We start from the raw sequence: 23951 nt of genomic DNA on the forward strand, positions 1-23951 counted from the left end.
ATCCGATTCTGAGCCACTCCAGGGGACAGCCAAGTGACAGGGCTGTCCCCAGTACAGCGCTGCAGTAGATGGCAGCACTGTACAAATAGTAAACGGATTCTTTTTGTTTCTAAGAGCCTGCCAGCCGCCATCGCAGGCTGGCAGGCTCATCACCGATCCACGCAATGTTTGTTTACGGGAGCTCGCGAAATGACGCACATATGCATCCTGGAGGAATGAGAGAGCCACTCGGGGGCCGCCATCCTGCGTTAGGGGGTCACAGAATGGTTAAAAGGAAGATTCTCCAGAATAGAGGAGTTAAAGCAAACCTGAAGTGAGATTAAAACAAAAAATCAGATACTCGCCTATCCCTGCCGCTGTGCTCTATTCAAATCTTCCACCTCCGAAACTCATTGGCAGCCTTTAGGCTCATACACACATCAGACTATAGTCTTTGGAAAATGAAAGATCACAGACCAATCTTACTACCCTTCCTGTAGTATGAGAGCCATACCTACACAGTCTATTCTATTGAGCTTAGGGTGACCATATTTTGATTTCCAAAAAAGAGGACGATCACAACAGCATGTGGGCGTGGTCATGGGTGGGGCCAAATATACAAGACCTTAGCAGTGTGCTGTCCAACTTCGCAGGCATGGAGGGTCGTTTTTTTTTTCCAGACCACATGGCGGAGGCCGGCCGACCGACCACAAAATGCAATCAGATTCGCAGAATATTTCCCCACAAAATGCAATAAGATTGGCAGCAGATTTCCCCACTAATGCAATCTTATTGGCAGCAGATTTCCCCACTAATGCAATCTTATTGGCAGCACATTTCCCCACAAATGCAATCTTATTGGCAGCACATTTCCCCACAAATGCTATGAGATTGGCAGCACATTTCCCCACAAATGCTATGAGATTGGCAGCACATTTCCCCACAAATGCTATGAGATTGGCAGCACATTTCCCCACAAATGCTATGAGATTGGCAGCACATTTCCCCACAAATGCAATGAGATTGGCAGCACATTTCCTCACAAATGCAATGAGATTGGCAGCACATTTCCTCACAAATGCAATGAGATTGGCAGCACATTTCCCCACAAATGCAATGAGATTGGCAGCACATTTCCCCACAAATGCTATGAGATTGGCAGCACATTTCCCCACAAATGCTATGAGATTGGCAGCACATTTCCCCACAAATGCAATGAGATTGGCAGCACATTTCCCCACAAAATGCTCTTTCCCCCATGCTGCGTGCGGCTGCCTAAATATACCTCCCTTGTTCTCCTCTGACCAAGTCACCAACGCAAAGAGTGCGACTGGACAGATTATTGGAGGGGATAATAAGATAACAGAGTGGCAGGAGAGGAAGGCAAGGGAGTCCACGCACCTCATGGAGCTGGTGGAAGCCCCAAGTAAGTATGAAAACAAAACTATTAAACATCTCAGAATTCCTTTAAAGGAAACCTGTAATGCCTTTAAAAAAGTTTCACTTACCTGGAGCTTCTGCCAGCCCCCTGCAGCCTCCGTGGGCACACGCCGTCTCTGAACGATCCACCAGTCCCCCGCCGCAGCTAAGTTTTGTCCTTGCGGACTTGCAAGTCATTGTCCACTGCCCCTGGCCACACAAACGTCCTCATTCGCACTCCCATCACCAAGAGCATCCTGCACAGTACGAGAAAACCTTGCACTGCACCCGCGCAGGACACTCATGGCGAAGGGAACACGAACGTAGATGCGCATGGCCAGGGACATCGACTTGCGAGAATAAAACTTGGCTGCAACAGAGGACTTTTTTTTTAAGACATTACAGGTTTAATAGCATATAACAAGCATGTATACAGGGTGTCTAACAAGTGTCCAGCTTGTGTTGAAGTACTGTGGCTGGCAAGGGCTTGGAGGTTTCTACACAGTGCACAGCATGCAGAACACTAGTAGTGGCTGAGGCTGCACTCTGCTTCTCCCTCTATTGTCAGCTCACCTCTCCCCCCTCCAATCTCAGCCTCCTCTCTCTGTCCTGTGTCAGGGTGTCCACTTTTCTTCTCCCCCTCCCATCTGAGGCTTCCTTATCTTATCCCAGGTATTCTGATGACTTGCTTTCAGTCACACAGCCTGTGTGTTATTGCCGCTGGCTTGTTTCGCCTCCTCCCCCTAGCTGTCGGCACTTCCTAGCTCACTTCTCCTGCAGCCCAAACTGCAGAAGAACAGCTTGCAGAGATCCACTGAGGCTGAGATGAGCCGAATACTGTGAGCCCAAGGCAGAAGAACCGTTTGCAGAGATTCTCTGCAAGCGGTTCTTTTGCTGCTTGGGCTTGCAGTATTCGGCTCATCTCAGCCTCAGTGGATCTCTGCAAGCGGTTCTTCTGTCGCTGGCTCGCAGTGTTCGGCTCATCTCAGCCCAATGGATCTCTGCAAGTGTCTTCGGCTCTCTTTACTTCACCGGACATTTCAGAAATCCGGTAGGACAGCCTGGGCAGGTCTGAAAAAGTGGACCTGTCCGGGCAAAAGAGGACGCATGGTCAGCCTAATTGAGCTGAACTCCCCATCTTTGCAAGATGCTGCACACACAAATGCTGTACAGACACAAAAGATCAGTATCTGCAAAAGATCTGTTCCTGCCAAAGATCCGTTCCTGCAAATTGCATTCATAGTCTATGAGATCTGCAGATCATCATACACACATGATTTAACTGTCATTCATCTGCAGATCAGGCAATCATCTGCAGATCTGAAAATCCATCCTGGTGGATCTGATCTGCAGATGAATGGCAATTAAATCATGTGTGTATGATGATCTGCAGATCTCAGACTATGAATGCATTTTGCAGGAACGGATCTTTGGCAGGAACAGATCTTTTGCAGATACTGATCTTTTGTGTCTGTACAGCATCTCTGTGTGCAGCATCTTGCAAAGATTTTTTTCTGATGTGGAGTTCAGCTCCATAGAAAAGACTGTGTAGAGTATGGCTCTCACACTACATGAAGGGTGGTAAGATTGGTCTGTGATCTTTCAGTTTCCAGAGACTATGGTCTGATGTGTGTAAGTGGCCTTTGAAAACACTCTTATGCTTGAGTGCTTACAAAGATGGGCGGCTCTGTATTGCACATGCTTGAATGCGCTGTATTGTGCCGCAGATCTTGGCAAGTACTCGGGAGCACAAGTACTTCTGAAACCTAGGCATAGAGATGACCAGGAAGGCTCTGCAGTGTTCCCCAACCCTGTCCTCAAGGCCCACGAACACTGCATTAGAGATGGCCAGAACCTCAGATTTTCGGTTCGCAAACTTCCGCGAACCGCAATAGACTTCAATGGGGAGGCGAACCTGGAAAACTATGCTGGCCACAAAAGTGATGGAAAAGATGTTTCAAGGGGTCTAACACCTGGAGGGGGGCATGGTGGAGTGGGATACACACCAAAAGTCCCGGGGAAAAATCTGAATTGGACGCACAGGCAGCGTTTTAAGGGCAGAAATCACATTGAACGCTAAATTGCAGGACTAAAGTGCTTTAAAACATCTTGCATGTGTATACATCAATTAGGGAGTGTAATTAGAGTTCTGCTTCACACTGACACACCAAACTCACCGTGTAACGCACCACAAATAGCTGTTTGTGTAGTGACGGCCGTGCTGGACTGGTGTGCACCATGGCCAGAGTGCTCTTCCTCACTCAGTGATGTCACGTAATGTATGACTGCCTTATCAACTTTCGATGGTTCTTTCTCTACCATTGTTGAAGCTTACATCTATTTTTGTAAATACTTGTTCTGCTTGCTGTTCAGTACCTGCAACGAGAATCTGTTATGGAGGGCAAGTCTGATGGTGCCTTCACTGCGACTCACCAGGTTGGTCACCTCCTCAAGGAGATGAGAATCTGTTATGGAGGGCAAGTCTGCCATTGTGAGTGACCACGGGTAATGGCCAGGGAATCAGGGTTCGATTCCGGTCCGGAGTGGGAGCCTAAGAAACGGCTACCACCCCCGCACATCCACGGAAGGCAGCAGGTATGGCATGCACGTCCCGAGGTAGTGACCAAAAATAACAATACAGGAGGACTTTCGAGGCCCTGCTGCATATGTGAAATGAATCAACAGGTAGGTAGGTATATGCAGTAATTACAATGTGCAACTGTCACACAGGTAGTCACTGAATGTGGCACACACACAGTATGAATTAGCAAGGCTGTCTATGCAACACAAGTGTCAGTGGGACACAGAAAAAGAAAAAAAATAGATCACAAGAACAAGATTAGCTCTCAAAAGAGCTGTTGTGGGGTGCTATTATAGCAATAAGAATCAGCAAGGAGCAAGCTAACAAGCCTACAAGAGCCTAACTAAACTTTCCCTATGAGAGTCTTTCACTACTGCAGGCACACAAGTGAGTGTAATGGCTGGCGCTGCCTGCCTTTTATAGGGGGGGGGGGGGGGGGGGTGGCTCCAGGAGTGAGTGTAGCATGATTGGCTACAATGTGCCTGCTGACTGTGATGTAGAGGGTTAAAGTTGACCCTAATGGTGCACTATGGGGGCGAGCCAAACGTGTGGAAAAGTTCCCGGTTCGCCACGATTGCGAACCACGGAAGTTCGCCGGGAACCGTTCGGGCCATCTCTACACTGCATGTTTTGTGGCAATCCACAGAGGTAGTTAATCAGCTCTGCTGAGACAATAATTACCTCACCTGTGATTGTGTGTGGTTTTCTGCAAAACATGCACTGTTGGTGGGCCTTGAGGACAGGGTTGGGGAACACTGCGTATGGGCTCTAGCTTCTAAATACTGTAGTTCTTAACTTTTCTTTTTACAGCTTGCTTCAGGCCTCTTGCCCACTACTCGCAATTCCATTTTTTTTTTTTAATTCCGATGAAAAAAAACGTAGCAGCACTTTTTTTTTTTTAAATCTAAATAAAAAAATCAGATCGTATTAAAAAAAAAAAAATCGGAGTCGCTTGTAGTGTGCAAGAGGCCTCCGTCACTTTAAATATGAAAATGTGAGACTTGACATAGTTCCCCTAAATCCCCTTTACAGGAAAAACCCAGGAGGGTGAACTAGGGCCTAAAGTGAACCTGTAGTGAGATGAATAAGGAGACTGCTAATAAACAATGCCAGTTGCCTGACTTCTGTGCTGATGCTCCGCCTCTATAAGTCACTGGCCCAGAATGAGCATCAGATCAGATACCGTGACTCTGGTGTGACTCCACTGGCTGCATGCTTGCTTCAGGTGTGCAACTCAAACAACTAATGCCAAAAGCTCAGCATGTCAGCCAGGCAACTGGCATGGTTTATAAGGGAATGAAGATGGCACCCTCCATACTCCTCGCTTCATGTTTGCTATAGGCCAGTTTTACACTTGGCCTGAGCGTTTGCGGTGTCCCGCCCGCATCGCACAAAATGTCAATCACATGACCATGCGGCAGAGTGCACCAACAGGTTCTCATGCATAGTGCCCCCCCCCCACCTTGCCAAGTGGCATACTCCCTGCTGGACATGAAATACGTCCTTGGGATTCTGAGGGATCCCTGTCGTAATCTGTAGTTCCACGCATGTGCACCGCAACACCACTGCCAACCTTTTATAATGGTTTGCACAGCCCATTGACTTGCATGACTTTTGCCGCCGCGGAAGTCTGACGGTAACGCGCTTTTGACTTAGCAGCGGCTCCGGCACGTCAGGCGCGATGTTGTATGCATTCTAGGCCTGACTGCCTTGCATTGTGGTACAACGGTAACGCACACTTGCAATACATGTGTAAAAGGGGCCTAAAAAAACTTTAACCGTCAACGCTACTTGAAATCTACGCCTTGTTTTGATGCTGATCTGGCTGCCAAGGTGTCGATTTCAATGTACCAACACCAAGGATTCTCACGTCTTTCGGACGATCTCGCCGCTGTCTTTCCGCTGCAGCTCACTTGCCCTGCCGTCTCTATAAACGGCAGAGCCCTGTGAGCTGATTTCATTGGCTCCTGGCCCTGTCTATCAATGTAAGCAGCTCCCATTGGCTCACATTGGTAGACAGGGTCAGGAGCCAATGAAAGCGTCTCCTGATCGGCTCACAGGAACTCTGCCGTCATAGAGACAGCAGAGTGGGTGGCTGAGGTTACCGGGCGTGCTGTGTGGACGGCGGTTGCAGCGATTCGTCGGTGTTCCGCTGTTTTTGGTACCAGCAGTCTCTGGTCCTTAGAGTCTGAAGCGAGAATAAATCTCGCTTCAGACCTCAAAGATAGCAGGGTCATGTGTGCCCCTGCTAAAACGCCGCTATCCCGCGGCTTAACGGGGGTCCCTTCACCTCCAAATCCCCTCGGTGCAGCGGGGGAGCGCTTCCTGGTTGGGGCAGGGCTAACCGCCGCAGCCCTGCCCCACGCGCGTCTGTCAGCCGCTTATCTCCGCCTCTCCCCCTCCCCTCTCAGTCTTCCTTCACTGAGAGGGGCGGGGGAGAGGCAGCGATGCGCCGCTGATAGACGCGACTAGAGGCAGGGCTGCAGCCATTAGCCCTGCCTCCAGGAAAAGAAGATTTACGACTAAATCTACGACCAAGGTTTGCAGGGGGGGGGGTTGGGGGTGAAGGGACCCTAGTTTAGCCGCGGGATAGCAGCGTTTTAGCAGGGGCACACATGCCCCTGCTAACTATGAGCTCTGAAGCGAGATTTATTCTCGCTTCAGAGTCTCTTTAAGGGGGTTAAAATAAATTTGCCTCATTCACAAGCAAAGTATACATTTGAATGTGTCCTCTTTAGCATTGCAGCCTAGCAATATTTTCCATCATTTCTCAGCACACAGTTGCAGCAATAAAAGCCAGAGACTTACTGAAAATTAAATCATTTTATTACCTGCCCTGAAAGCATGCATTATATTACAGCGAGTGTAAACAGCCCAGTCAATGCGCCGACATAAGCAGCTTTGTAGGATTTGGAATGTTATGTAGAAACTTTAATTTTTTTTATTTTATCTCCTTGATACAAGCCGACATAAAACAGACATTTAGTGTGATATTTTGCCCGGCTAGAAACGCCCATAGTAGCTTACAAAGAACTACGTAGATTACCTCATTGGACTTGTATCAAATTTATTGCTACGTGAAAAAAAGGCCATTAATATTCTGCACTTGTGGATTATACCGATTGTCCACAATGCAGATCCCTCGTTTACAGATCTCCAATCACAGCACCTTCTGCAGCATGAAGTGTTGTGATTGCCTGAATGTAGTTATTACTACAGCCTATCTGAAACCTAAAATTACTAGTGGGTGCTGTCATTGGAGAACTGTTGAAACTGCAACCAATCACGTTACAAGAACTTCCCTATAGCGTTTCCCGGTGGGTCACCTCAACCATACTAGTGCCCCTAAGGGGTAAAGCTCTACACACAAGATTAATCAGGGTGATGTAAAACGAGCGATCCCCGATGCTTTGCAGAGAACGGATGATTTCTGAGTACATTTGAATACGACAGCACAAAGACTGAGGACTTTTTTTTTTGTTCTTTTTGCTTACTTGGAAGTGCATCACTAGCCACACAAGGTTTTTGACTGAAAAGATTGAGTACTTACGTATTAGCCCGTCTGTAAACCGTTTGGCAGCTTTTTGTTAAAGTTCTGTTTACTCCCCCAGGAAGATTTGACCATTTTTGGAAAACTGAAAGTCCTGGCTTTCTTTTGCACCAGGTCCCGAGTCGGTATGATCAGTTCCCAAGTTATGGGGTTTTGAAGGAAGGGTGTCTCCTGAACTTGGCTGCAGAAAGTGCAATTACAGAAGTACAGGATGAACCCAACATGATAAGCAGCACACCCGGTAGGTCTTCTTCCTTTGAAGCATAAATCTGTGTCTTCAAAACTTATGTCAAGTGCCCTGGATCTCTTATTACAGAAGGAGCAGTGCAGCTATGCACCCTCATCTCCTCTGTCTTACTGGCATGGGCAGGAGACTCAATTCCCCCAAACCATCTAACGTGGGAATGGGGCATCCCATTGACTCGGGAACCAGTGCAAAGGAAAGCCCGGGACTTTCAGCTTTCCAAAAAGTTTAGATCTGGCTGGGGGATTAAACAGAACTTTAACAAAAAGCTGCCAATCTTTCCAAATGGGATAATATGTAAGTACCAACGACTGTTATGGTTCAATACGAGCAATAACATCAATTATCAGCAAAAACAGCAAAAAATTGGCAGTGCTCCTAATCAGGCTGCAACTGAAATGAAACCAACAGAGGTGTGCAGAGCCCCCCCCCCCCCCCCCCCCCCCCCCCAGAGACTTAAATACACACCTTGAATATAAATGAATTAGCGTCCAGAAGAATTAGTTTACATGGTTGATAATCATCATGTTTCACCATTTTTTTCCTCCTTTGAACAGCGATTCTCAGCTGACTCATCCCGTCGCTCCTCGTTAGTTCGAACGTGTGTATGAGGCTTAATACACAAACCAGACAATCAGGCCAAATTATTTCCAGATCAAAGTTATTAAAGCAGACATTGCTGGCATGCATTTTTAAGGTGCTATTGAGATGCCCTGGGTGCTAAAAATGGTGCTTGGTTCACTTTAAGACTAAAATCATAATACATGCAGTAACCCATCAGGTGAACAGCCCACCCACAATGTACACTTACGCCATGTGCACTGTTTTGAGAAGAATATGGAAGCTTCTTATTACCAACGTCACCTTCTGGTTATAATACATTTGAGTCATCCACTCAAATGTGGAACATGAACGGAATGAAAACGCCAAGAGATATTTCACCAGTACAGAAGGTCATTGAAAGGCTAAGAACTTCAATTTGTATGCAGATGTTATGCAAACTATATGCAGTTATTAACTGGGCCAATCAAATATACTTCCCATGGATATTGACTGTATAGAAAGCCCCCGCCAGGTGTGTAGGGCTCCTCCGCTCTTCCCTCTTGCAGAGCTGTGTAAATACCGTCTTTCCCCTAAAATAAGACCTACCCCAAAAATAAGGGGGGGGGGGGCGCTGTGTATATGGGGAGGTGTGTGGACTCTTACCGCACCTCCCTTGTGGCTGCGTCCTTCTCCGTTGCAAGTTATTTCTCCAATGGCGGCGGCGACATGATATTCAAGCTATGAGGGCGCCCTTTGAACCTCACGCAGTACGCTTTGCCGGCTCGGCGCTGACGCTCCCCTCATGTAATAATCAATGTGCGCCTGGGACGCATCAGCCAGGCGCACAAATATGATAGGAAGGGAGCGCCTGCGCAAAGCCGGCAAAGCGTACTGCGTGCAGCGTGAGGGTCAAAGGGAGCCCTCATAGCTTGAATACCATGTCGCCACCACCACCTCCAGAGGAATTACTTGGAACGGAGGGGGACGTAGCCACAAGGGAGTTAGAGCCTCCCCATACACACAGCATCTAGCCCCTCTCACCCCCGAAAATAAGCCCTAGCACATATTTCCTCCCCAAAAAGAATATAAGACAGTGTCTTATATGCGGGGAAAGACTGTATATTGACTGCCCCTTGTGTCAGGTCTCCTCTTCCTCCCAGTAGCCACTCACTCTATGCTCTGGCTCCTGATCACATGACATGCAGCATAGCAACTGAACGCCAGGAGGAAGGGGACCCGAGGCACGGGAGCAGGTAAGTATTTTCACACACCTCCGCTGCGTTTCCTCTGTAAGGGGGTAGTGAGGGGGAGCGGGTCTCATCGGGGGTATGGGAGGCGCGGTGCTGCAGGTGGCCCAGATGGTATTTTTACGCCCCTGTTGCTAACAATTTGCAATACATTTGCATGCTACTTAACTATCTCTAATGTCAACTATGGAGGGACTCGCCTTAAAGGGAACCTTAACGCTAAAAAAAAAAAAAAACATGCGTTTTACTTACCTGGGGCATATACCAGCCCCCTGCAACCATCTTGTGCCCTCGCAGTCACTCATGGCTCCTCTGGTCCCCCGCTGCCAGCTAGTTCCACTTTTGCCGACTAGGAGTCGGCCGGCCTCCATGCGTACCTTTTTACGCATTCCCGCTGGTGCAGGAAGCTATTGCGGACATCAACAAATACATTTTATGCGTTACGGATGTAATGCGTAAAATTTTACGCATTTGTTGATGTCCGCAATAGCTTCCTGCACCAGCGGGAATGCGTAAAAAGGTACGCGTGGAGGCCGGCCGACTCCTAGTCGGCAAAAGTGGAACTAGCTGGCAGCGGGGGACCAGAGGAGCCATGAGTGACTGCGAGGGCACAAGATGGTTGCAGGGGGCTGGTATATGCCCCAGGTAAGTAAAACGCATTTTTTTTTTTTTTAGCGTTAAGATTCCCTTTAAAGTGTACTTAAACACAAGAATGAACTTGGTGTATTTCACTACTTGTCACTTTTATTCTGTCATTGCCCTTCTATACCATCCTATCCAGGAATGATTTTGTCCTGAAGCAAGGACGCCATCTTTAAAGTGTTTACACATTATTGAACAATAGGCGTGTTTAAAATTAGTGATGGGCTTACGATTAGCCCCGCCATTCATTATTGTAATTTGGCTTATGACTTGCTAGCAGCAGCAAGTCCTTCTGGGTTTGAAGAAGGGAACATTGAAACGACGTAGCCGCGATGGAACGCTATGGGGAGAGCATCAGAAATGGGTAAGATATCCACCACCTGCCGTGGCCAGCAAGTTATAATCCTAATTACAGTTACGAACATCCAGGCTATACATAAGCCCATCACTATTTAAAATATCTTAAAATTAGACTTTATCCAATACAGCAGTGTGCTCCCTTACTAAGGCCTCTTTCACAGTAGGACGTTGCGCTATGATGCAACATTAAAGTTGCAACGCAAATTACAACGCAAATGCCCCCCAAAAAGTCGCAACGCAACTTAATGTCCCGTTATGGTCGCATACAGTAAAGAGGCAATGAAAAGTATGTTTCCAAGTCATTACTGAGCATGTGCAAACAGTCCAACGCAGCTAATAACGTGTACAACGCACTGCATGCAGTACTTTTACTTAACGTGCAGCGTTACTCACTAACGCAACGTGTGCACTGTGAATGGGGCATTGATTTTTCATTACAGTGCATTTCATTTCTGCGTTAAATAACATGCAACTTTAACATTGCACTGTGAAAGAGGCCTTAAAGGTTTTCTGTGGTAGTCTAAAACTCAAACAAGCTGACACTTACCTGGGGCTTCTATCGGTCCCCTGCAGCAGTAATGTCCCACGCCGTTCTCTTCCGATGCACCGCTCCCGGTGTAATCACGCGAGTGATTACACTGCGGCTTCGCGGCCGCGTCATCGGAGCTTACTGTGCAGGGGCGGTACAAGAAAACTTCATACTGCACAGTAAGCTCCCGATGAAGCACGCAGGAGCGAGCATTATTAGTCTGTTTAGATGAATATTAAACTGGGACCGGCGGTGGGAAACGGGTGATCGGAGGAGGACGGCGTGGGACATTACCGCTGCAGTGGGTTGATAGAAGCCCCAAGTAAGTGTCGGCTTGTTTGATTTTTAGACTACCACAGAACCCCTTAAATATTACACAAATTTTAAGGGACAGGCGTGTCACCCCAGTATGTGCAGCATAAGCTGCTAAATTTACACTGATAGTAAACAGGCTGCAGTCTGTGCTGATCTTTGCTGGAAGCTATGCCCACTGGTACAGCAAGAGTATATCTCGCCTGGCTGATGGAGCTTTCAAGTCACTCACTGCATGTAAAAAACATCTACTCAAGCCGGATGGGCTTCTGTCTCCCATTATCTTCTATAAATATGAGCCCTAAAAGAGAAACCACAGTGAGAGGGATATGGAGGCTGCAATACTTATTTACCGGTAATTATAAACAATACCAGTTGCCTGGTAGTCCTGCTGATCTTTCTCGCATCAGTAGTGTCTGGATCACACACGTAAAACAAGCATGCTGCTAATCTAGTCAAACATCAGTCAGAGCACCTGATCTGCATACTGCCTCAGGGTCTATGGGTAAAAGTGTTAAGCCCAATCTACACGATACGATTCTTTGTACGATTCGATTAAATCCAACACGTCTGATCGGGATTCGATTCAGTTCGATTTGCAATTGCAAAACAATGGCAAATTGAATCCCGATCGGACATGTCGGATTTAACCACTTCTATACCATGAAATGTTGTGCTGATCTGTGCTGCGTGGGCTCTCCAGCCCACAGCACAGATCAGAAATCAGGCAGGCCGATCAGACTTCCCCCCCTTTTTTCCCCACTAGGGGGATGTCCTGCTGGGGGGGGTCTGATCGCCGCCGGCTGCTTGCGCTTGCGGGGGGGCTCTTCAAAGCCCCCCTCCGCAGCGCTTCCTGGCCTCCTTCCCCTTTCCTCCCTCTCCCTCCCCCTGTGAGCGGCGCAGGACGGATTTCCGTCCTGCGCCTGATGGGATAGGCTTTAGCCTATCAGATGCCGGTGATCCCCGGCCAATCAGAGGCCGGGGATCGCCGATCTCCTCTACGGCGCTGCTGCGCAGCAGCACCGTATATATGTAAACACCGGGGAAGATCTTCCCCGTGTGTTTACATTTACCCTGCGAGCCGCCGATCGGCTCGCAGGGTGTTCACGGAGACACGCTCCGTGAACTGACATGGAACTATGGAATAAACTTCAGGATTCAGGGGCGTATATATACGCACCGAGAATCCGGAAGTGGTTAATCGAATCGTAAATAGAATCGTAATCGAATCGTACAAAGAATTGTATCGTGTAGATTGGGCTCTAGAAGCAGAGGATCAGCAGGACAACCAGGTAACTGGTATTGTTTATAATGAAATAAGTATGGCAACCTCCATATCCCTCTCACTTCAGTCCTGTCCAGCCAAACATTGCATGAACCAGATGACATCTCCCCTTCCCACTAGCAATTATAGTGTAAGATAATAATATATTAAAAAAAAGCCCCTAAGCCCAATTTCCAGTGTAAACAGTGGTGGTCATGTGACCACCACTAAAGCTGCATAGATTCAAGACCTTGGGGCATCTGTAGAGATGATCAATGAGATGAAAATGATTCTGGCTTGCATGCAAATATTCAGCTTCAAATTTACCCAAATAAATACACTTCCTACTGAATTCTTGCAGACATAGTCCAAGCAGCTTTACATTTGCATGCAAGAAATAATAATTTGCCTCATTGACCATCTCTAGACTTCCGTGCTACATTGCCTTCAACGAGAGGGGGTGTGGCTGAACTGCTGACCACCAGCCACTCCAAACCAGAGTGGAAGAATGGGTGTGTTCATGCTGTCACCTAACCACCCTCCAATTCAGCACAAGGTTGGTTGTATGGGCAAACTGTACATCTGCCTCAGGGAACAAGGTCCATGGGCCCCACACTCACTTTTGTACAGCGCCATGTTATAGCCACGGTCCCAGCTGCAGACTCTCTCCCACAGGAGGAAGCATAGTCACATGACCGCCATGGATTACAGTAAAAATTAGGTATTTCAGAATATTTAGCTCTGTAGATTGCGATCGGTGGAAAATGAGCATCTTCGATGGCTAGCAACAAGTGAACATCGCCGGGACACATTTGAATTTAGCGATGGCATGACGGTGGTCTTTACGATAGGATCGTTACTTGAAGAAGCCTAAATCGTTTGCCATTGTGCTGTACAAACAATTAACGCCAATTATTGTCCGAACCAATCTACCAGGGTGGATTGGTGTAGATGGATGACGCTGCCTTTTACCGTTGTTTGGACACTTTTTTAAGGCGATTCTCAGCCAACCCATGGTTTATCGTTCTTTTACGATAACCTCAGTCCAACGTGTGTACAGGGTTGTGGAGACGTAGCCAAGGAGTCAAGAGAAATTTTGGCTACCTAGAGTCGGAGTCAGTGGGTTCAATAAACTGAGGAGTTGGATGATTTTTGAACCAAATCCATAGCTTTTGTAAAAATTAGACTAAGGAGTCATTTTGGGTACCTGGAGTCGGAGGTTTCATAAATCTGGAGGCGTCTGATTTTACCGACTCCAAAGCCCTGCGTACGTATGGAGCTGTACACTATGGAGTCGTCTCTAGGGGGCTGGGAGGAGGCCATTTGGTTGTTAAAATATTGGTGCTTTATCCAGGAACCAGTACAAAAACCAACATAACAGAACCTTAAAAGAGAAACCGTGACCAGGAATTGAACTTCATCGCAATCAGTAGCTGATACCCCTTTCCCATGAGTAATATTTTCCTTTTCACAAACGGCTCATCAGGGGGCTCTTTATGGCTGATATGGTGGTGAAACCCCTCCCACAGTGTGATGTCAGGACCTCCTGACAGTTTCCTGTCAGTGAACCTCATTGCATTGTGGAAAACAACAACTGTTTACAGCTGGGTCCAACTGCCATAAAAAGCAAGCAGCTGCTAGCAGTAAAAATGTCACCATGTGATAAATGTCAGAATGTAAATCAGGGAGAGGAAAGCTTTTACAATGGGCAAACGCTGACTAAATCATTTATACATAATTATTGTAAAAATGAAGCACTTTTTTTATTACATTATTTTTACTGGAGTTCCTCTTTAATGGCCGGTTTCTACTAGGCCGGCGTGCGTCTTGCAGGGTACTTGCAGTGATGCGAGCATGCAGCTGAATCGTGGGATTCAGGCGCGTCCAGAATCGCTCCGAAGTGCAAATCAGACGGCAAAGCAATGGAAGGAAAGGCAGCGTTTTCCCGTCTGAGCCTCCTATGGGGAAGTGCTGCAGAACCGAACCGCATTCAGCCCTAGTGAAAACAGGCCCTTAGCCACGCTCACAATGGTGCAGTGTAACAGCTGCTTTACAACATGGCTTACTGCACTGCAAAGCACCATGTGACTGACAGTGCAGCGGGAGTGTAGCAGTATAACGGGTTGTTACCGCTAAACGCTTGCGTTAACAGTAATGGTGAGGCATACTCGTCATTGACGCTATGCTTTACCCGGCAGAACGCGAGCATAAAGTGCGGGGGCCGCGGTCCTGCATGGTCACAGGGAACGCAACGTCCACTGTGAATGTGACCTGAACCAATCGAAAACCATCCAACAAGCTGATCTCTTGCTTCTATAGACCATCAGAGCTGATTTAGGGCCGGTTCAGATGGATGCTTGGCAGCAATTACCGCGAAGCGTCCGGGTCATCTTCGGCTAAACGTACATATTCAAGAGAATGTCAGAGTTTAGCATCGCGCGGTTACCGTCGATTACCATCGATTGCTCAAATGCCACGTTCCAATCCCAATTTACCACGTAGTTTCAGGCAACCCTAGAAGCCTCATGTGGCTTCCAGGGTCGATTCACAGCCGCGTCTTCATGACCCCTTGCGGGGGATGAAAACAGACGATCGCAATGGGACGCCAACAATCGCCGCAGAGAGCCCAGTGCCGCCGCAGACCAGAAGGCCGGTGGACGCCACCAAGGGTCCCTATGAACCAGCCGTGTGCTCAACATACACCATACAATCTTGGTTGTTCAATCTTTCCACTCATGTAGTATAAGAGCTTATCCAATCAATCCTTCAAGGTATTTTCAATTTGTTGGTTCTTATGCTACATAAATTTGGTAAATCTGTACAACCAAGATTGTATGGTGTGTGATGAGCCTTAAGGTAGCCACACCATACAATTTTTTAAATATCTGTTCAATTTAAGAATTGCAATCAATTTTTCTGACTGATTGTAAGATTTCCAAAATATGACCAATGTACCACACACATGTTCAATGTTTCCTCAATTATGATAAAAATGATTGGAAACTGACAAAATTGCTTGGGTGTGTGTATTAATAAACGGACACTCATTAACACACACCGTACAAGGACTGAAGAAAAATATCTCGCATTCCGGATCGATAAAAATCGAAGAAACCGTGAAATCCGGTCAGATTTTTCAGTCGAATCAAAAAAAAGTTTTTATCTAATTGCTGTAAAATCGGATCATTTTATTGTATGGTGTGTGGCCACCTTTAGAGAGATGATGCTACAGGACAAGCTGTATGAAGTCACTTGCTTGCACCGGTGTGGATGAAAATAAAGAGTTTAATGACAGGGTAAATTCATTTATAAATTCATACAAAGTTTCTCTCTCTTCAAGGGAACATAAACAGGTAAAAAAAAACCATTGCATAGTGCTGAACAGTCTTATACTCGGCAGGCGGAGGAGCCTGGGGTTAGAGGCGTAAGGTGATGACATACAATTGTAGGAAATCACACAATGTGTATATGGAATGACTGGAGTAAGGATTGGTCCAGTGTAAGTGCAATGCTCCCGTTTTATGGCGTTAAAGGGGGGTTCCTGCCCAAATCTGACTGCTCAGTGAGGAGAGAAAACTGGAATGATTAACAGCTGACCAACTACTGAGGAGCGTGGTTAAAGGGAACCTGAAGCCAGAAGTATATGGAGGCTGCCATATTTATTTCCTTTTAAACAATACCAGTTGCCTGGCAGACCTGCTGATGTATTTGGCTGCAGTGGTGTCTGATTCATACCAGAAACAAGCATGCAGATATCCTTGTCAGATCTAACAATAATGTCAGAAACACCTGATCTGCTGCATACTTGTTCAGGGGCTAGGGCTAAAAGTATAAGAGGCAGATGATCAGCAGGAACTGGTATTGCTTAAAGCCGAGCTGAAGATAGATTAAAAACAAACTGTTTCTTACCTGGGGCTTCTGCAAGCCCCCAGCAGCCGTCCTGTCACGCGCCGGTCCTCCACGATACTCCGATCTCCCGCCGGCAGCTACTCTCGGTTTTGCCGCCGAGCCACTGTGCCTGCACAGCTCTGGCCACAGGTATCCTTTCTTCACGCTCCAGTCCGCAATAATAGCGCAATTGCAGACGTAGAAAGGATACGCTTGGCAGGGTTGCGCTGGCCTCGACTTAGAAGTTGAGAAACGGAACGGAGCGGCGGCGGGAGAACGGAGGCTCGGTGAGGACCGGCGTGGGGCAGGACGGCTGCTGGGATCTTGCAGAAGCCCCAGGTAAGTCAAACAGTTTGTTTTTAATCTAGATTTAGTTCCGCTTTAAAGGGAAATAAATATGGCAGCCTCCATATCACTCTCACCTTCAGGTTTACTTTAAGGGAAACCAGCCATGAAGGAAACCTAGAACTGACTTCCCATCTACTTGATAAAGTGCAGAATTTCCCCTGGGACAGGTATGCAGGCCAGTAAAGTCAGAACACCATTTCTGCATCCTAAATGAAAAACGCATGGGGCGCCCTGGGTCCACAGGCCCCTCAGCCAACCCCCCCCCTCCTTGTGCAGCCAGTCAAGTAAGCTTTAAAAAAACAAACACGTGTCAGTTTGATCCTGTGGATGTCCATGTCTTTTGGGTGGTTTTTCTTCCAATAAAGAATACCACCGGCTTTTTTAAACTTTACTGACGTTTGCTGAACCTTTTCTGCAATTCAGATAGGTTGTAGCAAGCTTCGCCCACACTATTCGGCCAATAACAATGGGTTGCGCTGTAGAGGGTGATTTGATTGGAGAACTGTTGCCCATGAGGTTTCCTGTTGGGTCCCTTAAAGCAGATCCGAGATGAAAAACTAACTATAACAAGTAACTTGTCTATATATCTTATCTAAAGTTTAGTTAGTTTACACCGCAAATCTAGCTGAAAAGAGCTTCAACAGTTTATGATTATTTATTCCTGTGATACCATGAGAGCGGCCATGATTTGCTGGTCACATTACACACAGGCAAGCTGATCTGTATCTCCAGCCCTCAGCCTGTGAAAACTTCACTCCCCTCTTCCTCTGAAATCTCTGGCTAGTAACCTCCTTTTCCTCCTGCCCAGACTGAGCTCCCATAAGCCCTTGCTACTAAGGCTCAGAGTACCTTGGCACCCTGGTGAAGCTGTGGGCGAGGCTTGTTTAGTTAATAAGGAATTAGAGTATTAAAACAAAACAAAAAAGCATTTGGCTTGAGGAATGCCCTATAAACTATATGAAAGGAACACAATTATGCAATGAGTAAAAGGTCATCTCAGATCCACTTTAACCTAGACTAGCGCCGAAATTTGGTTGCAATAAATATCTTAACGGAAGTTATTCTTTAAGGGTGAGAGTTTAGTGTTAAGCATTTGTCAGGGTAACGGAAGAATACTAAAAGAGTAAAGTTAGTGCACCCTGCAGATTTGAGAGGGTAACGTTTTTGACAGGCAGAGGAGATTGGGTGGGAAAAGGTCAGAGGATTGGGTCAGTATTAAGGCAGACGGAGGGGGAGGAGCCAAGTCTGACTGGCAAGAAGTCCATTATCAGGATACTGGAGTGATGAGACGTCTTAAATCTTACACCCCAATCCACCAGGCACCAAGGTTACACATACAAGAGGCAAGTATCACAGACGCCACAGCCATGGAAGGTTTAGACATGTCAGGAGGCGGGGTCAAACGCAATCCACTCCCCCTAAAACCGAGTAACCAGATTTTGGTCCGGACCCCTTAACACGATCCCTTGTATACATCCTAGTGCAAGTCCCACGATTTCCATGTATACATTTAAAAAAATACTAAATATGCATATATGAGATGCTTCCAACATACAGATTATTTTTTTCTTTAACATCTATTTTATAGAAATCTAATTATTATACACAGCTTGATATTAATACTAGGCTGTGCGCAGGCACAACAGTGAAGGATTCTGGGTAAATCATTTCTAAAATATACAAAACAAAAATTTCAATAATATCCCTTTCCAAGAATAGGAAAATAACAGCTAGCGATTATCTAAGGCTAATTGTTTTTTTTTGTTTGTTTGTTTTTTTGGACCCCTGATAGACTATATTACAGATTATCTGAAAAAAAGATATTTATACATATATATATTTATATATCTCCATACTCAGAGCATAAACAGTATTCTTTAAAAATTACAATAGAAGTATTCCATAAAAGTCTGATACACCATTCCCTCTCTTTACATAGAAGTTCAGTAGTATATTCAAGCAAACCCAGTTTAAAAAAAAACAAAAACAAAAAACAAAAAGAAGGCTTGCTGCTCCAGCACAGTAAGAAGGTAAGGCCTCTTATCGTATTGGCAGAGATCAGAAACACAGGGAAAAATAGCTGTGTCCTCTTCTGAATGTACAGATAATGATGGGACTCCACGTTAAGTGTCTAACCGCGCTTTTATAAAAAAAAGGTGAAAGCGGCTGAATATCTGACGAGGATGACGGATGGCGAGATGACGGGAGCAGATCCCTCATGTCTGGTGTATGGCTTTCTTCAGCTTATCCACCTCCATCTAACAGAGAGAAACAGACACATTAATACACACATAAATGTAATTTTTTTTTTTAAAGCTTAAGTAAATTTAATTTATTTTTTTTCAATAACCAGTTTATACTGGTACCGCACTGTAATATTAACCATCTTGTCAGTTTTCCCCAAGTGTAGCTCGGGGTTTTTACAGCAATTAGCGGCAACCCTGCCCACGCTACACTGGTGGATATGTCTAGGAGTGGAGCTCTAGCGTCACTCACCCCACCAGGATCCAGCGGCAGCAACATGTCTGCTCCTGACCTGCGGGGGGTGCGCTGCATCACTGCACTGTGATCGCCATCTGTCGCATGACAACAGAGGGCTATCTCATTCGCAGGACAGGAGGAAGACTGCATCGTGTGGCCAGATCCCGGAAGGTTAGTAATGTATGGGGCTTGCTGGCATAGGGCAGTGGTATTCCACACCTCTCCCTCCAGAGCTCTTTCTATGGCCCACCAGCTCCACTCCGTTCCTCTTATTTTTTGTTTTGCCGTACTGTGGGCAGACTGCCCACGCTTTCCCCTCCGTGCAAGTTTTTTTGCTTTTCCCTTTAAGTCCTCCAAAAAGCCTGGGAACTTTTGCCCTACCCATCAGACATCGCATTTACCTACCTCAAGACCGCGTCCCGCCAATAGGTGTGACCGCGGCGTAGGCCCTAGGACCGCCTAACGCCAATTGACGTCAAGTCCTGGGGTCGGCTACTGCAGGAGATCGCACGCAGGCGATCGCCGCACGGAGACTGTTAGACGGCGAAACTGCCGTCTAATAGGGCTGTACAGTACTGCGATCTACAGCAGTGCTGTACTGGGGACAGCCGCGTAACACGGCTGTCCCCCTGGGACACAGGAGAGCGATCCTTTCTTAAAGGCTGAAGCCTATGACAGACGATCGCCGTCATAGGCTGGCTGGGAACAGGGAGGGATTTAGAATTTTTTTTTTTTATTTTTTTAAAAAACAACAACTGCCGAGCGATCAGACTACACCAACAGAGAGCTCTGGTGGTGTTGGTGGTGGCGGGGGAGGGGGGAGAATCACTTGTGTGCTGTGTTGTGTGGCCCTGCAGCTTGGCATTAACAAAAAAGGCCTGGTCTTTAGGGGGGTTTAACACTGCGGTCCTCAAGTGGATAATGTGTGAGGTGGTGCGGGAAGGGCCCAGAGAAAGTGACTGCTGATTGGTGTGGGTGAGATAGAGAGAGGGCACAGGTCTAAAAGGCCTGCCACCTCCATACGGGCGTCACTGCCACCACACCGCCTGTTTGAGTCCCGCCAGTCAGAGCACCGCCATTACCCTGCTTGTGTCTCAGCATGCCTGTGGGATGAGACTGAGCACTCTGGGACTCAGGAGATTGGTAAAGCCGTCTGCTGTGGTGGGGTGAGGAGGGAGATTAACTAGACTGACAAGAGATATTGCAGGGAGGAAGGGGGAGGGGTCCTCGTTTCATTAAAGGGGAACTCTGTGGGGATACTGCTGCCAGATCATGTTTATGTTGTGGGGAAACTGCAGCCAGAGTATAATGCACTGTGAATGACTATTTTTCTATATATTCTTGTCACTTAAAAGAGGTATTACTGATTTGAGGACTTTAAAACTCTCAGCTCTTCAAGAGGGTTTCCTTCATACTTTTCACTAGTACTTCCTTACGGTGACCATACGTCCCGCTTTACCCAGGACGCGTCCCGCCTTTGGGGGGCGCTGTCCCAGGCTGCATGAGGTCCCGGGAAACGTCCCGCTTTTAGCAGCGGGACGTCCCGGCCTCGGGACTCTGGCCACCGTACAGTGAACTAGCCGCAGCGTCTACTAGACGCTGCGCTAGTTCATTCCCCGCAGCCCCGCTCCAGCCTGCAATGTTCTCCTCCGGCAGGCACAGGCAGAGCAGGGCTACAGGAAGATGGCGTCCGGAGGCGGAGCCCTGTATTGGAGACTATTTGTCTCCAGTACAGGGCTCCGCCTCCGGACGCCATCTTGCCGTAGCCCTGCTCTGCCTGTGAGAGGCTGAGCGGGAGATTGAAGATCGTCCAGGCCAGGGGGAGCTGCACACACCAGAGGCCAGCTGCGTGAGGGGACGTCTTCTGCCAGGTGAGTAAATGCTTTTTCTTGCAGGTGAAGTGTTTGCCCACATTTTGTACTGACATATTTGCCCGCAGTGCGTTTATCTTGTACTGACATGTTTGCCCGCAGTGCGTTTATCTTGTACTGACATGTTTGCCCGCAGTGCGTTTATCTTGTACTGACATGTTTGCCCGCAGTGCGTTTATCTTGTACTGACATGTTTGCCCGCAGTGCGTTTATCTTGTACTGACATGTTTGCCCGCAGTGCGTTTATCTTGTACTGACATGTTTGCCCGCAGTGCGTTTATCTTGTACTGACATGTTTGCCCGCAGTGCGTTTATCTTGTACTGACATGTTTGCCCGCAGTGCGTTTATCTTGTACTGACATGTTTGCCCGCAGTGCGTTTATCTTGTACTGACATGTTTGCCCGCAGTGCGTTTATCTTGTACTGACATGTTTGCCCGCAGTGCGTTTATCTTGTACTGACATGCTTGCCCGTCGTGCGTTCATTTTGTATTAACATGTTGCCCGCAGTGCGTTTATTTTGTACTGACATGTTTGCCCCTATTGCGTTTATTTTGTACTGACATGTTTGCCCCCATTGCGTTTTTATTTTATGCTGACATGTTGCCCGCAATGCGTTTATTTTGTGCTGAAATGTTGCCCGCAATGCGTTTATTTTGTGCTGAAATGTTGCCCATTGCGTTTATTTTGTGGTGTCTGGGGTAACTGTTGCTGCATTTATTATTTAACCACTTAACAACCTCTGCCACGCTTATCTACGCCCCTTTAAAATTCACCTGAGTCACAGGGGCGTAGATAGGCAACTCCTGTTTATTTTCCTGCTGTGCGCGATCGCGTTCGCGTGCACGCGGACGTGCATACGCGTCGGGCACATGCTGGTCTGTGATTGGCTGATGTGAACATGTGTTCACAAAGCCAATGACAGTGCTTATTCATGCAGAATGTGTGTAAACATTGTATCAGTCACTATGCTGTTACAGTTACTGAGATCACTCGTGAGAGGATCTCAGATAACTAACACAGCATTAGTGACTGATCAGCATCAGTAAGGTTTTTTTTAAATAAATTATACCCCCATTAAGCCCATTAACCCTTGCCTCCCTTAAATGTGAAAATTGCTGTGGTTTTTAGGTGAAAAACCCCGTGGTAGAGAAGTGGTTAATGGTCATAGTTGGCTGTGTTTGCTGCTTTGGGGTTATGGCATACTATTAAATAGCATCACACAGTTTCCGCACACCTATGATGTGAATCCACGTTTGACCACATCACGGCGTAAACACTGCTTTCTTATGCCTCGCTGTTGCATCATTACGTTAGCTCCGCCCATAGAATGTCATGACCACGCCCATTTTTCGCACGCGCTGCAGACACCACATTTTTCGCCGCGGCCGCATCCCCTGTTTTTCGCCCCCCCCCCCCCCCCCAATTCCCCCCGTCCCAGGTTGAGCCTTCAAAAATCTGGTCACTCTAACTTCCTGGAAAGGACACCTATTCACTGCTATTCTGGCAGATGCACCAGGTCACCGTCATCAAGGAAGTTTTGAAAAGAACAGAAAATTCTGAGAAGTTCAGAGCCATTCTTCATAATAACAGCTACTGTAAGTGACAGCTACAGCTAAACGTTATTTACAGCACATTTTATTCCGGGACAAAACGCACCTCATATCTATATACACACATTATGTTTAACAAGCTTCCAGACTGATGTAGCTGTAATCTAAGTCCTCTGGTGGCAGCGCAGCTCTGACAGGAATTAGATTCCAATTATTCAGCGCTGCGCACACACACGCCATCCTCGCCGCTGTACCCTCGCTGAACCTACTCGCTCTGCTGTCTCAGTGAGCGCAGAGCTTCTGCATTTTATTGGCTCCAGACCCCGTGATTACTGTGAGCCAATCACAGGGCACAATGTGAAAAAGGACGGCTTTGGTCCTTAACCACTTAAGGACCGCAGTCTTTTCACCCCTTAAGGACCAGAGCTTTTTTTTCTATTCAGACCACTGCAGCTTTCACGGTTTATTGTTCATACAACCTACTATCTAAATGAATTTTACCTCCTTTTCTTGTCACTAATACAGCTTTCTTTTGGTGCTATTTGATTGCTGCTGCGATTTTTAGTTTTTTTTATATTCATCAAAAAAAGACATGAATTTTGTCAAAAAAAAATGATTGTTTTAACTTTCTGTGCTGACATTTTTCAAATAAAGTAACATTTCTATATACATTTTTGTCCAAATTTATTGTGCTACATGTCTTTGATAACCAGTTCGGCCTATCTGGACGAGCTTCCTCGTCCAGATAGGCACTCTCGTCCAGATAGGCACTGCTGCTGCCGCCGCATGGTGCGCGCGATCGGGCGCGCTCCCACCGCTAGCTCCCCGATCAGTGAATGGGAATATAATTCCCATTAACCGATCTAACTTCCCCACAGAAAAAACGACGCTTTCTATTCAGAGAGCGCGGTATTTCTGCCCCCAGGAAACTTCTCTTTTTAGTTCCTGGATGCGAGATCATTCGCATACAGGACTTTTTTTTTTCACTGTGGCCATCTTGTGGCCAAATAGTAAACTGCACCCACATACATTTTTAATTAAACAATTCTATTATTTTACCTTTAAAATCAGCAGTTTCCCTCCCACACCAAAAATTACCCACATACATTTTTTATAAAAAAATAAATAAAAAAAAATATCA

General features: G+C 46.8%; 1 protein-coding gene across 2 annotated transcripts in view; it reads right to left on the reverse strand.

Annotated features, from left to right (window-relative positions):
- Positions 1-15937: 15937 nt before the first annotated feature.
- CD2AP (CD2 associated protein) overlaps positions 15938-23951 on the reverse strand; it is a 165282-nt gene continuing 157268 nt past the window's right edge. For both annotated transcript variants that reach the window (XM_068280202.1, XM_068280203.1), the window contains one exon: positions 15938-19164. In XM_068280202.1, the coding sequence (XP_068136303.1) occupies positions 19123-19164 (42 nt within the window). In that variant the 3' untranslated portion in view covers positions 15938-19122. The remainder of the gene's footprint in view (positions 19165-23951) is intronic.

The sequence above is a fragment of the Hyperolius riggenbachi genome, chromosome 4 (assembly GCF_040937935.1).
Source record: "Hyperolius riggenbachi isolate aHypRig1 chromosome 4, aHypRig1.pri, whole genome shotgun sequence".
In the NCBI taxonomy this organism is placed as follows: domain Eukaryota; kingdom Metazoa; phylum Chordata; class Amphibia; order Anura; family Hyperoliidae; genus Hyperolius; species Hyperolius riggenbachi.